General features: G+C 36.5%; 1 protein-coding gene across 1 annotated transcript; it reads left to right on the top strand.

The window, feature by feature from the left end:
• Positions 1 to 2,278: 2,278 nt before the first annotated feature.
• LOC132178034 (disease susceptibility protein LOV1-like) lies at positions 2,279 to 3,174 on the top strand. The gene is made up of 3 exons (XM_059590501.1): positions 2,279 to 2,422; positions 2,475 to 2,894; positions 2,977 to 3,174. The coding sequence occupies exons 1-3, from the start codon at positions 2,279 to 2,281 to the stop codon at positions 3,172 to 3,174; spliced, it is 762 nt and encodes a 253-aa protein (XP_059446484.1).
• The last annotated feature ends 12,336 nt before the right edge of the window (positions 3,175 to 15,510 follow it).

Genomic DNA, 15,510 nt, shown 5'->3' with positions numbered 1-15,510 from the left:
AACTGGACTTCCCCCTATCAAGAAAAATGGATATCTACCATTTAATATATTTAATATTTTGTAATTTGTAATAGTACAAAAAAATTGATATAAACATAATTCAAGATGCAAATTAATAAATATTTCATAACCCATTAGATATATAACACAAATCATTCTAAGCTTCTAATTCTAGGAAAAAAAAAAAAAAAAAAAAAGCTACAGTAATTTATGGCTTTGCTACAATTGCTAGGCTCGCCAAATTCTTTTTTTATTCACCTGAATGTTTTAGTTTTGAAAAGTGTTTGAGTGAGATAAGGTTTTGTGATGCTTTTGTGTATTGAATTATTTTTTAATGATTTATTTTGAGATTAAAAATAAAAATAAAAATAAAAAAAATCAAGCAAAAAATCAAATACATTATTTTTTAATGTATCCATCCCTTGGAGAGGGGGGTGGCTTGCCAGAGGTGGGGGTGTCCCGTGTGGCCATGCTAGCCCATAGGGTAGCTGCACGCCATCCCTGGCCACCTCTTGACCCTCCTATGGGCGGAAACAGATTCTTTTCATTTCATTATATCTATTTAGTGCAACTAAGAGAGCATACTTGTCAAAAATATTTTGCCCAAAAAACAAATGGACAATATTATCTTCCTAAATGCACTAATGAATCTTTTTTATTTCATGTGCAATAGAAAGGATCCTTTTTGCCCATGGGCTGGGGTGGCTTCTCCCCAAGAGGCAGTCACCTTTATTTTATTTTATTTTTTTAAAGTAATTTTTAAATTTGATATATTTATATATTTTTTAATCTAGAAAATAAGGGTGTTATAGCAATATAATTAAAAAAAAGTGGCATTTTTGACACACTTTGATAATTTTATGTATTACTTTAGCATACTTATCCATTAATGCAGTTAATTTTAAAATAACAGTTAGTTTAGGGAAATTTTTTATATTTTTCCCTTGTTAATAGTATAACTTCATGGATTAATTTTGTATTTTTTTTTTAAATGAATATAAAAATGATAAAGAAAATATCTAAATAAAATAGAAAAATATTTAGAAATTGAAATATAATGTTTTGTAAAATGAATAGTTAAAATAAAAAATATAGCTAAAAGCTGGAAAAACTTTGCCTAGGCTAGTGCTAATGCTCTTTGCATTGAACTAGTTATTGCCACGCCAATCTTAAAATTTGTTAAAGTTATTCTCGAAATCTACCCTGCAACTATAGCATTTTTTTTAAAAATTTAATTAAGGAAAATGCTAAGTGTTCTTCTGGTGTCCTTCCAACTATGATGTGACTTTTAAAATCACCAATAGATTAAAAATCAATAATGACAATCTTAAATTCAACGATAATTTTAAAAGTTACATCATATTTAAAGAATACTAGGAGAATATTAGAAGAACACATAGCATTTCCCATTTGTTATACTCTCCATATATGGAGAAGAAAAAAAAAAAGATGATATTAAATAAAACAATAGATATAATATTATTAAGACTATAATTTCAATAAAGTAGTGAAAAAATTGAAAGGGTGGGATGTGGGGTGTTTTTTAAAAAATGAGTTGTTTTTATTTTTATTTTTATTTTATATTTTTAAGACAAAAAAAGAAAAAGAAAAAAGAGTAGTTAAAACATAAACAATTGAGTTTCTAACTGAAAAAGTATTTTAAAAGTTATTAAAAAATAAATACAGTGGAGAAATATTTAGAGTGTGATGTATGGTATTTTCAAGAAGTGAGAAGCTAAATTAGAAAAAAAAATAGGATTGATTGTTAATGTATTTTGGAGGTATATATTTTTTGTTTTATATTTAAAAAAATGTGTTTTAGTATAACATACATGTACACTTTTTTAATATGTTGAAAAATGTTTTATGTATTTTGTATTTTAGGTTGTTTGTCAATTATTATTATTATTATTATTATTATTATTATTATCTTGAATTATTCTTATTTTGTGGAAGCAACGTGGAAATAGTGTCCACTGTTTTTTTTTTTATTTTTTTTATTTATTTATTTTTATATATCCAATGTTCTTATTTATTTTTTGTTTTGGTGATTGTCCACTGTTCTTATTTTGGAGAGTTGCTTTCCATATCTCTTCTTGTCTCTCAACAGCTACTCGATCTCCATGTTTGAAATGTGAAGCACTGTTGTTAATTTTGAACCTGTGGGTGCCTTCTCCTTAATCAATACCGGCCCCAACCAAGAGAAAATCCCCAAAAGAGAGAGAGAGAGAGAGAGAGAGAGAGAGAGCAAAAATAGGAGGAGGGAAGACAAGCAACAATGGCCGACAATGTCGTTAATGTTCTTCTACAGCAACTACCCCTACTCATACAAGGAGCAAGTTTCCTTTCTGAAGTTGAAGATGAAGTCAAGTCATTTCAAAGGGAGCTTGAGAGGATAAATATCTTCCTTGAGAACTCCAATGTGAAACAAGGCAAGCATGAAAATGTGAAGGTGTTAGTCAGGCAAATCACAGAAGTTTGCTTATGAGGCTGAGGATGTTATCGACACGTTTATCCTCAAAGTCGAAGAACAAAGGAAGAGGAATATTGCAGGGAAGATAGTCTATGGCATTATGCATGCAAAAATGCTCCGTGATGTTGCAAAGAAGATAGAAGGCCTCAACAAAGAGATCAAAAAAATCTATGACAATATAGAAAAGTACGAAATTGAAAAAGATGAAATAAGTGTAGATACAGAAACAGAGAAGGCAATGCACAGACGTAGGAGATACGTCGAGGAAGATGAAGTGGTGGGCTTCGTTAATGACTCTTATACATTGGCGAATCAACTTACTTATGAAACAGAGAATTCAAATCTTGATGTCATTTCAATCGTTGGCATGGGTGGGCTGGGAAAGACCACTCTTGCAAGAAAAATCTACAATAATGATCACGTTAAGAGCCACTTTCATTGCCGTGTATGGGTGTATGTATCTCAAAACCAGTGAATTATTGCTTCAAATTTTAAAATCTCAGATGCCAATATCAGATGAGTTGACAACGAAACTCAAAGGGATGAGTGAGGAACATGCAAAAGTGTTCCTAGTAGAGAAGTTGCACAAATGCTTGCAAGGGAAGAGGTACTTAGTAGTCATGGACGACATCTGGAAAACCCAAGACTGGAATGAGGTAAAAGATGCTTTTCCTATAACTCCAATGGAAGCAGAATATTAATCACCAGCCGTATAAAAGAAGTCGCCTTACATGCAAGCCTTATGTTAGGGATGAACACCAATTTTAGATGCTTAGCGGAATTAATCTACCCCTCTTTGTGCAAATTAAATAGTAACACAATAGCAAAATAATAATCAAGCAAACCCACAAGCAAGACACCAAGATTTTTACGTGGAAAACCCTCCAATGCGAAGGTAAAAACCACGGGACCTAGTCTAGTTAAATCTTCCACTATCAACAATAATGAGTTTACAATTGTCTTCCCTAGAGAAATATCTAGAGATTATCACCACATCAAGAATACATGCATTCTTGGATTAAACATAAATTCATCACCCTAAAGTGGATTCCAACAAGAATAAAGAAAGATCTCATCAAATAGGTATTAGCAACCAAGCGATTGGAGAGGAATTCCAACGATCAACACCAGTCAATACGTAGCACTTGTCGTCAGGAGCAAGACTCTAAAATTGCATCAAGATCGGACCACAAACGAACCTCCAATCTCTGATGGATGTGAATAGGCGAAACCCTTTTTTTTTTTTCTTCTTTTTCTTTTTCTTTCTCTCCCAGTGCCGCACTACTTCTTTTTCTCTATCTCCCTTGTTTTTCTCTTCTTTTCTATCTCTTATAAACACACGTATAGTGTGTTAGAGTTTTACTACAAACAAAATTCTTTGTTTTGTTGTAGTCCATGTGGTCCCCACATAAGAGGGACCACCCAACAAATCTCCCCCTCCTGATTATGTAGGGGGCTCCACCAAGCCCGCCGCGCTTCTGCAAATTTCAAGCTTTTGCATAGGCAACGGTTTAGTCATCATATTTGACCCATTATCATAAGTATGAATTTTCTCAATCTGTAACAGCTTATCCTCCAGTGCATCACGAATCCAATGACACTTAACATCGATATGTTTCGATCTTGAATGGAAAGTTGAATTCTTACTGAGATGGATGGCACTCTGACTGTCACAGTAAAGCACATACCTCTCTTGCTGTAAACCCAATTCTTGTAAGAACTTTTTCATCCATAACAATTCTTTGGCCGCTTCAGTGATAGCAATGTACTCTGCCTCTGTGGTAGACAAAGCAACACACTTCTGCAATCTGGACTGCCATGACACTGCTCCCCCTGAATAAGTAATCAGGTACCCTGAAGTAGATTTTCTAGAATCAATATCCCCAGCCATATCTGCGTCTGTAAACCCATCAAGCACCTGTTGACCACTGCCGAAGCACAAACATACTCTCGAAGTACCTCTGAGATACCTGAGAATCCATTTCACAGCTGCCCAATGTTCTTTGCCAGGATTAGAAAGGAACCGACTAACAACTCCAACTGCATGAGCGATATCAGGCCTCGTACACACCATGGCGTACATCAAGCTACCCACGGCTGATGCGTAAGGCACTTTCTTCATTTCATCTTTTTCTTTCTCACTTGTAGGACTTTGCTTTGAACTCAACTTCAAATGTTCTGCAAGTGTAGAGCTCACCGGTTTTGCCTTGCTCATGTTGAATCTGTCCAATACCTTCTCGATATAACTCTCTTATGATAGCCACAATTTTCCTTTCTTCCTATCACGAGAGATCTTCATACCAAGGATATGCTTTGCGGGTCCCAAGTCTTTCATAGCAAAGGACTTACTCAATTCTTTCTTCAATCTGTCAATTTTACTAGTGTCACGACAAACAATCAACATATCGTCCACATATAGCAAGAGAATAATAAATTCTCCATCAGAGAATTTCTTCACAAACACACAATGATCTGCTGTAGTTCTCTCATACCCATGATCAACCATAAAAGAATCAAACTTCTTATACCATTGTCTCGGTGCCTGCTTGAGTCCGTACAAGCTCTTTTTCAACCGACACACTAGGTGTTCTTTGCCTTTAGCTGTGAACCCCTCTGGTTGCTCCATATAAATTTCCTCCTCCAAATCACCATGAAGGAAAGCAGTCTTCCCATCAAGTTGCTCGATCTCCAAATTCATTTTGGCAGCCAAACTCAAAACAACTCTGATAGAAGACATCTTTACCACGGGTGAGAAAATTTCATCAAAATCAATGCCCTTCTTTTGACCGAACCCCTTCACAACTAGTCGCGCCTTGTACCTTGGCTGTGATCTGTTTGGTTCAATCTTGCATCTGAACACCCAGTTATTCTTGAGTGCTCTCTTACCCTTAGGCAGTTCCACCAAATCATATGTGTGATTCTCATGCAAGGATTTCATCTCGTCTTGCATGGATTCTAACCATTGATTTTTCTGGTCATGTAGCATAACCTCTTGATAAGTTTCTGGCTCTCCCCCATCAGAAAGTAACACATACTCATTGACTGAATACGTTCTGGAAGGCTGTCGGTTTTTGGTAGATCTTCTCAACTGAATCTCAACGGCTGGTTCTGAAGAAGCTTGCTTTAGATGCTCTTCTGACTCCGCATTATCAATTGCAGGCTCACCATTTTCACTAACTGTATCAACCTGTTCTTCTTGTACATCTCCAATGTGTTCATCATGCATCACACAAGGAGGAATAACTAGATCCAAATCAACACGGTATTCACTGAGAGACTCTGCATTTTTCTGATCCAAGTCTTCAATGGTTTGATCTTCAAAGAATACGACATCCCTGCTTCGTATGATTTTCGTATTAACTGGATCCCATAACCTGTAACCAAACTCGTCATGCCTATAACCCATGAAGATACATTGCTTGACTTTGCTATCAAGCTTTAACCTCTCATCTCTAGGAATATGGACGAATGCCCTGCAGCCAAACACTCTCAAATGCTCAAAAGAAACATCTTTCCCTGTCCAAACCCTTTGAGGAATGTCACCTTCCAAAGGAACTGAAGGAGAAGATTTATCAAGTCAACTGCTGTCCTCATTGCCTCACTCCAAAAATGTTTAGGCAATTTTGCATGAGAGAGCATACACCTGATTCTCTCACAGATGGTTCTGTTCATTCTCTCTGCTACGCCATTATGCTGCGGAGTCTTGGGCACAGTTTTCTCAAGCCTGATCCCATGGCTTTTGCAATACTCTTCAAACGGTCCTCTGTATTCACCACCATTGTCTGCATGGATACATTTTAACTGCCTTCCAGTTTCTCTTTCAACCTTCATATGAAAGACTTTGAACATACCCAATACCTGATCTTTGGTTTTCAAAGCAAACACCCATACCTTTCTAGAGTGGTCATCAATAAAAGTTACATAATAAAGTGCACCACCTAGTGTTTTAGTGTTCATAGTGCAGACATCAGTGTGAACTAAATCAAGAATATTAGACTTTCTTGATGAAAAAGATTTTTGAAATGAAACTCTTCTTTGTTTTCCAACAAGACAATGAGTACAGGGCGTTAGTGACGTACCTTTATTATTAGGTAGGAGCTGTTCCTTGGAGAGAATCTGAAGTCCCTTCTCACTCATGTGACCAAGCCTCTTGTGCCATAGCTCAGTGGAGTTTTCAATCTCAACAACAATCGCATCTCCCTTGACTAGTCTTGCAGCTGTTTTGTAGAGAGTGTTGGTCTTCTTTCCCCTGGCTAAGATAAGAGAACCCTTGCTCAGTTTCCACTGTCCACCTCCAAGGTAATTGTGGTAGCTTTCATCATCAAGTTTCCCAATAGAAATCAAGTTGAAGCGCATTTCAGGAACATGCCTAACATCCATGAGAATCAATTTGCACCCAATGCTGGTTTCTAGTTGTATATCTCCCATTCCCACAACTTTACACTTTGCTTCATTTCCCATCCTAACCCAACCAAAATCGCCACTGGTGTAGGAAGAGAAGAAATCTCTATGTGGAGTAATATGAAAAGATGCTGCTGTATCAACTACCCACGTAGATTCATCACATGCGAGATTAGCATAAGCTTCATCAAAAGCAAATACCACATCACCATCAGATGCAACTGCTGCAGTGTCTTTTTCTTCTTGACGTTCTTCGTCTTTTCCTTTCAACTGTTCCCTTTTAAACTTTCTGCAATCTCTTCTTATATGCCCAGGCTTGCCACAGTGAAAACATTTTATGTCCATTTTTGAATATGACTTTCCTCTTGACTTGTCATGACTGTCATACCTGTGAGGTTTTCTGCTTTTACTTCTCCCCCACCTTTCTATAACAAGTGCCTCTGAATAAGAAGAAATACCTTGCTCTTTCCTTCTTGCCTCTTCATTGAACATGCTGTCTTTTACTATACTCATAGTTATCACACCATTGGGAGCCGAATTACTGAGTGACACCACCAACGTTTCCCAACTGTCTTGCAAAGAACTCAACACAAGTAATGCTTGCACCTCATCATCTAATGCAAGTTTCATGGTAGACAACTCGTTCAACATTCCTTGAAAATTACTCAGATGCTCCGTAACACTATGCCCATCTTTGTACTTCAAATTCACAAGCCTTCTTATCACAAAGGCTTTGTTTTGAGCAGTCTTTCGTTCATAAAGACTCTCTAACTTCTGCCAAAGACCATAAGCATCAACTTCGTTAGCTACGTGATAAAAGACACTTTGATCAACCCACTGCCTGATATATCCAACGGCTTTCCTATTTAATTTCTTCCAATCATCGTTGGTTACAGCAACTGGTTTGACACCTTTCAACTCAATGGGGTCAAACAATTCCTTGCAATACAAAATATCTTCCATCCTAGTCTTCCAAATTGAATAATTGGAAGCTGTGAGTTTAATCATGCTATTAGATGACTCTTCCATTTAATTCACACAAGAACTCCACACAAACAATGAACCAAAGGCTCTGATACCACTTTGTTAGGGATGAACACCAATTTCAGATGCTTAGCGGAATTAATCTACCCCTCTTTGTGCAAATTAAATAGTAACACAATAGCAAAATAATAATCAAGCAAACCCACAAGCAAGACACCAAGATTTTTACGTGGAAAACCCTCCAATGCGAAGGTAAAAACCACGGGACCTAGTCCAGTTAAATCTTCCACTATCAACAATAATGAGTTTACAATTGTCTTCCCTAGAGAAATATCTAGAGGTTATCACCACATCAAGAATACATGCATTCTTGGATTAAACATAAATTCATCACCCTAAAGTGGATTCCAACAAGAATAAAGAAAGATCTCACCAAGTAGGTATTAGCAACCAAGCGATTGGAGAGGAATTTCAACAATCGACACCAGTCAATACGTAGCACTCGTCGTCAGGAGCAACATTCTAAAATAGCATCAAGATCGAACCACAAACGACCTTCCAATCTCTGACGGATGTGAAAAAGGCGAAACCTTTTTTTTTTTTTCTTTTTCTTTTTCTCTCTCCCTGCGCCGCACTGCTTATTTTTCTTCTTCTTGTTTTTCTCTTCTTTTCTATCTCTTAGAAACACACGTATAGTGTGTTAGAGTTTTACTACAAACACAACTCTTTGTTTTGTTGTAGTCCATATGGTCCCCACATAAGAGGGACCACCCAACACCTTACTCCTCCTTACTCTCTCCAATTCCTTAACAAAGATGAAAGCTGGAAACTCCTTTGTAAAAAGGTGTTCCGAGGAAGAGAATGTCCTCCCGAATTAGAAATTATGGGGAGACAAATCGCAGAAGGTTGTCATGGGTTGCCACGTTCAATTGTGGTATTAGGGGGTCTTTTAGCAAACAAAGAAAAGACACACCGAACATGGTCAAAAGTGATTGCCGATGTAAATTGGAACCTTAGTGAATGCAAAGACATTCTTGCCTTAAGCTACAATTACTTGCCTCGTCGCTTGAAACCGTGCTTCTTGTATTTTGAAGGATACCCAGAAGACTTCGAAATCATTGTAAGGGAAATGATCAAACTATGGATATCTGAGGGATTCATACAACACACTGGGAGACGGAACATTGAGGATATTGCTGACGACTACTTGGAGGAGCTTATTGATTGAAACCTGATCCAAGTGGCTACTAAGAGGTCAGATGAAGGAGTGAAGACATGTCGTATTCATGACCTTTTGCGAGACCTATGCATAACCAAGAGCGCAGAAGAGAAGCTTCTTTATGTACCTAGAGATGATAACCATTCATCTTGAAACACCTCTAGCAGACTTTCCATCCAGAGTAGAATTCTCCATCAATTCATTTCTTCAAACACCTCTAGCCCTTCATATGCTGGTTCTTTTTTGTCCTTTGAAAGCAAGTTTGGGCTGAAGTTTGAGGAAATCCATTGGAAATGGGTCCACAACAACTTGAAAATGCTTCGGGTGCTTCATTTGGAGCTAGATGCCCATTTCATTCCCCAAGAGATAGAAACATTTATCCATTTAAAGTACTTGAAGATAAGATTACGTGGTTATAAACTCAGAGCTATTCCAACTTCCATTGGCAATCTTAAGAATCTAGAAACACTTGTCATAACCACATTCTTTGAGCGTGAATGTTTGCTAAACTCGGTAATGAAGTTGTCGCGTTTAAGGAGTTTGTGTGGGGAAGTGATTTTATCTGATAACCACTCGGTCATAGCTTTGTGGAACCTCCAAGTCCTTTCCGTTCAACTATTTGACTCACAAATTGTGCATCTCATTGTTGGGGGCAAGATTCCTAATATGAGGAAATTAGGGCTAATGAGGGATGAGTACAGGCAACCATTGGGCGGATGGGATTTAGAAGGTATTTTGGCAAGTGTCAACCATTTAAGCCATCTCCAAACCTTGAAAATTAAAGATTTTGGTGGGCGCATTATCAGTCTTCATAATTCATTTCTAGAGACAATCACCAAGATAAGCTTATCTGGGGTGTCTTTAGATGAGGGTGGCATGGAAGTGTTGGAAAAATTTCCCGAACTTTGGATATTGAAACTAGAATATTGTCTTTCTTCTATCGGTCTGATCCACATGCGTGCACATTCGTTTCTACGACTCCAATTCTTAAAATTGCATGAAGGGGAAATTGAAAGATGGACACAGGAAGAAGGTGTAATGCCAGGCCTAAGGCATTTGGTTATCCATGAATGCTTTGATTTGACCATGCTCCCTTCGGAACTATGGAGTTTGACTGCCTTGAGAGGTGCAAGTGTTAAGGAGCAACTTACATTTGGCAAACGAGTTTCAGAGATTGCAGATGGAGCTTGGTTTTGAGCTATTGATTTATCCTCCTCTACATACTGACTTTTATGTAAACCCGTCGGGTAACTGCCATAAGTGGACATATATATATTTTATCTTTTCTTTCTATCCTTTACCATATGAAAATAACTCAATCTCTATGGATTCTCTTATAAAAAGGGGACACACACCATAAAATATCTCTGATTTTGACACCAAAAAAAAAAAAAAAAAAAAAATTCATTTAGTTTTTTAAAAAACAAAATACTAACTTAAACATAGAAGTGTTTTCGGTCCTCCAGAGACCGGCGGATTCTAGTGACCATTTTCTCTACTTTGCAGGTGATGTATTGCTGGTCTGGCCATGGAAAAAATTGCATCAACAGTAAGCATCTTGATTTTTATTTGGCATATGTAGGAGGATTTCAAAACATAGTTTGAAAGCTGACACATAGTAATTTGAAAGCAGAGAAGAGAACATCATTTAATGGCCACTTGAGTGCAACAAAGAGGAAGAATTATAATGAAGAGAAGTAAAAGATCAATGTTTCAGAAAATTGGAGTCTCTCTCTTGACATTTTCGATGGAGAAGATAGAAAATGAAAGCAAAAGAAGATGACAAATCAAGTGCTGGCCACCCTACGTAGGTGCAACTTCAAGAATTCTCTGAAGCTGGACATTTATATTGTAACACAATATTCTTAGACATTTGGTCTGCATTAGACATATGAGTAGAAGTCTGCAGTACACATTAAGTTTTAATTAAGAGACTTTTTATAGAAACAGGTAAGAAATGATTGGGTTTGCACGATTCTATTGATTTCTAGGTAGATTTATACATGGTGATTTAGTGCTTTACAAAGGAAAATGAATTACATAAAAACTTAAGTTGTGGTGATTTCCTTGTTGGGTTATTTAATTGTAGCCGTTGGGATTGATTCTGTTGCCTTAAAGATGGGTTTGGACGGCTCAACCCATAAAATTCAGACTATTGAAGTGCTTGCATGCTTATTAACTTGCTTAATGCATAGTGGATCAAGAGAAGACATGCTTGCATGCTTCCTTTAAGCTTGCTTTGGCTTGGAATGGGCTAGCCGTTTGTGTTGATTGAGTTTCCTTCTTGAGGGATGTTGGCCGTTGGGTGTTGATTGAGTTGCTTTGTGTGAGTTTGTTGCCTTATGGAGAGTAGATTTGAAGCGTGAGTTGCCTTTGAAAGGATGTTGTGTTGTACAATTGCTTATGTTCATTATGCCCCACAGGTGCGACAAGTGGCACATGACATTGAGCTTGGTGCGCATAAGAGAAAAATTGGATGATGCATTAATGGGTTTGGTGAATACGTCAGCCAAATTGTTTTTGTTCCAAACACACCTAGAAGGGGTGAATAGGTGTTTATCACAATATATGCAGAATTTAAAATCCAAAGCAATGAGCAATCAATCATCAAAATATGTAAAGCAATAAAGTTAATGAACAAAGATATTTTGGTAACCAAGAAGAAACCTTTTAAAAATTATTTTAAAAGCAAAACTTCTTTGGGGCAGTCAAACCTAGGATTATCACTATCAAACAGATTATCAAGAGATTATAGACACGGGAACACTTACAACCTTTTGCAAGTCCTAACTTTGTAAGAGACAACAAGTTTCCAGCTTGTTTTCCTAACTCACAGTCTTCTTCAAGTGATACTCTTTTAGTGGACCCTTTTTATAGACTTCTTCTACTCCAAAGTAGATTAAACAAGTATATATAGCTGTTAAACAAAACATGAACACTCTAAGAGAGGATGGCTCAAAGCTCATAAACATAAAATCACTCTTAGAACACAAGCAAATAAAAAAACTCAAAACACTTAGAATGTTTTTCTCTCAAATTAAGCTTCTTCTCTGTGTTCTTCCTTGATGAAAACAAATGGCCCAAGTCCCATATTAATAGGCTCAAGAGGGGTGCAATTTCAACCTTCATTTAATGCACCTTCTGATCGGCCATCCGGACGGGGCAGGGCAGCTGTCCGGACAGGTTGGGAGGTCGTTTGAACGGACTATCATTTATTGCACTGATCCGTGATTTCCGGGGAGCATTTAATTTGTTAGAGACTCTTTCTTCATCGAAGCTTCCACCATCCAGATGGTACTGTTCACCATCTGGACCGGTTGGGAGGTCGTTCGAATGGACTATCATTTATTGCACCGATCCATGATTCCAATTGAGCATTTAATTTGTCGGAGACTTTTTCTTCATTAAAGCTTCCATTGTCCGGATGGTACTGTTCATTGTTCGCACGACGTCACATTTATGGCACCGAAAACAACATTAAATATGTGGGGAAAGTTGCGGAGGACTCTTTGACTAGAGAAGCTTCCTCCATCCGGATTCATTGTTCGGACGTGATGAACAGCAACATGTATAGTATCATGAATAGTGTGAATAGTGCAATGAACAGTTCCCCCACTATTTTGGAGGCAACCTTGTCACGAATAGGCCTGTAAATGAGCCGAGCCAGTCCGAGCTTTGGCAAACTCGGACCGGCTCATTGAAATAGACCTAGAATCGAGCCGATCTCAAGCTCGAGCCGAGCTTGTAAACCCCGGCTCAAAACCGACTCGTTAGGGTATTTGACACGCTCGGGATCGCACTCGGGATCGGTAATGGGAATATGCGAGCCGAGTCGAGCCCTCGATTAGCTCGACTCGGCTCGAGCTCGAGATAGAGACTTAAATTTGATGATGGTGAAATCGAGCCCGAGCCTGAACTCGAGCTCGTTTAGAAAGCCTTTTGAGCCTTAAACGGGTAGCTCGGCCCGTTTAAGGCTCGTTACTACAATTAAGAATTATATTCAAACACATTTACAGTTCCAAAATTTTCTAAGTTAATTCCAACTGCCAATTACAAATCAGGTAATTCCAAAATGCTAATTACAAATCAGGTAAGATTCACTATAACAAGTTATATCCAAGACAAATTGTCAAATAGTACCAATGTAAAATTCAGGACAAATATAACTTGCAAATTACAATAGCATTAAAGCAGAAATTAAAAATACCTAAAATTACAAGCTTAGACAATTATATTAGGGCCTTACAAATCAAGCAACTTCAAATTGAAGAAAACAAATTAATCTACAAATAGAAGAATTACAAATCAAATTGAAAAAATTATAAATGACTGAAATGAGTCAAATGACCAAAAGCAAAAATTCATCTAAAGAGACTACTCTTCATCCTGGCCACCAACTATCCACACCAGTCCACTGTCCACACTGCATTCAATGAAGAAAAAAAATGTGTTAGATGTTTTTAACTCCCTTGCAAGATGTCAAGGGAGTTTTATCACTTAAGATTGGAGTAATTAGTAAGTATTCAAAACTGAGATGAGTAAATGCACATAAAAATTAAACATTGGAAAATGAGGATATCAGGAAACAGTATGTGTGATGTGTTCCACTTGCAGTTGACACTGACCAGCCTGGCCGTGACCCACACCCACACTGCAATCCATGTAAAATAGTACCAATGTAAAATTTAGGACAAATATAACTTACAAATTACAATAGCATTAAAGCAGAAATTAAAAACACCTAAAATTACAAGCTTAGACAATTATATTAGGGCCTTACAAATCTAGCAACTTAAAATTGAAGAAAACAAGTAATCTCAACAGATAGCAGCAGCATAAAACAAATTAGATATTGAGTCACAAGACAACAAACATATAGCAGAAGCAGTAACATAAACCAGTGCATCAGGTAATTTTCCAAGTTAATTCCAACTGCCAATTACAAATCAGGTAAGATTCACTATAAGTCTATAACAAGTTATATCCAAGACAAATTGTCAAATAGTACCAATGTAAAATTCAGGACAAATATAACTTACAAATTACAATAGCATTAAAGCAGAAATTAAAAACACCTAAAATTACAAGCTTAGACAATTATATTCGGGCCTTACAAATCAAACAACTTCAAATTGAAAAAAAAACAAGTAATCTCAACAGATAGCAGCAGCATAAAACAAATTAGAAATTGAGTCACAAGCCACAAACATATAGCAGAAGCAGTAACATAAACCAGTGCATCAGGTAATTTTCCAAGTTAATTCCAACTGCCAATTACAAATCAGGTAATTCCAAATGCCAATTACAAATCAGGTAAGATTCACTATAAATCTATAACAAGTTATCCAAGACAAATTGTCAAATAGTACCAATGTAAAATTCAGGACAAATATAACTTACAAATTACAATAGCATTAAAGCAGAAATTAAAAACACCTAAAATTACAAGCTTAGACAATTATATTAGGGCCTTACAAATCAAACTTCAAATTGAAAAAAACAAGTAATCTCAACAGATAGCAGCAGCATAAAACAAATTAGAAATTGAGTCACAAGTGACAAGCCACAACTAATCTCAACAGATAGCAACCACAGAATCATAAACAGAAATAAACAGAAATATTTCAACTAATTTTTCTGTTTTCTGTTTAGGGCCTTATAAACGAGTACATCACAACTATTCTCAACAGATAGCAACCACAGAATCATAAGCATAATTGCATAATTGCATAAACCAGTGTATGATGTCTATCCAACTAATCACAACTCAGTAGCATAAAGAAATAAATATGATATTTATAAGCACATTTTTTAGATATTTTCAGGTATATAAAATGCAACAACTTAAAAATACCAAACTAGTAGTAGTAACAATCATATGCAAATGTGGCAGCTTTTAACGAAGTTTCTTAAAAGCGGAGACAAGGAGCCAATGAATGAATAATCACTGCAAACACAAACAAACCAAAAATATTGTTAGCAAATTTTTACTCCCTTGCATCTAGTTAGTCAAAGACACAAAGTCTTTGACCTTTAATAAACGAGTCAAGGGAGGTCCAAATAATCAAATTTTCAAATAAAATTTTTGCTGCAAAATGAAAACAATTAAATGAACAAGGAAGAAAGATATTACCTCAACATGCTCAAATGATCAAGAGAGTTTCCAACAAAAGTACAATATGGCACATTGGCACTTAAACATTTCAAAATAAAACATAGTTAACAAAATACAGACTTAATAAGCAAAGGGAGACCGAATCCAAACATTTCAAAATAAAACATAGTTATCAAAATACAGACTTAATAAGCAAATGGAGACTGAAACCAAAAATGAAGTGTTCAAATTACAGACTTAAAGAAGTAAAGGACTGGAATAGATTGTAAATTGTAATAGTAATACACTCCCTGTCTGAAATTCTGCATCACATCACAT

This window comes from Corylus avellana, chromosome ca4 (genome assembly GCF_901000735.1).
Source record: "Corylus avellana chromosome ca4, CavTom2PMs-1.0".
Taxonomy (NCBI): domain Eukaryota; kingdom Viridiplantae; phylum Streptophyta; class Magnoliopsida; order Fagales; family Betulaceae; genus Corylus; species Corylus avellana.
This window is presented reverse-complemented; position numbering and strand designations above follow the sequence as displayed.

Bases quoted from the DNA above. Each gene is read 5' to 3' on its own strand.
- LOC132178034 (XM_059590501.1), top strand. From the start codon at position 2,279: ATGGCCGACAATGTCGTTAATGTTCTTCTACAGCAACTACCCCTACTC. The intron at 2,423-2,474 runs GTGAAACAAGGC...GGCAAATCACAG, and splicing joins TCTTCCTTGAGAACTCCAAT to AAGTTTGCTTATGAGGCTGA. The intron at 2,895-2,976 runs GTTAAGAGCCAC...TTAAAATCTCAG, and splicing joins AAATCTACAATAATGATCAC to ATGCCAATATCAGATGAGTT.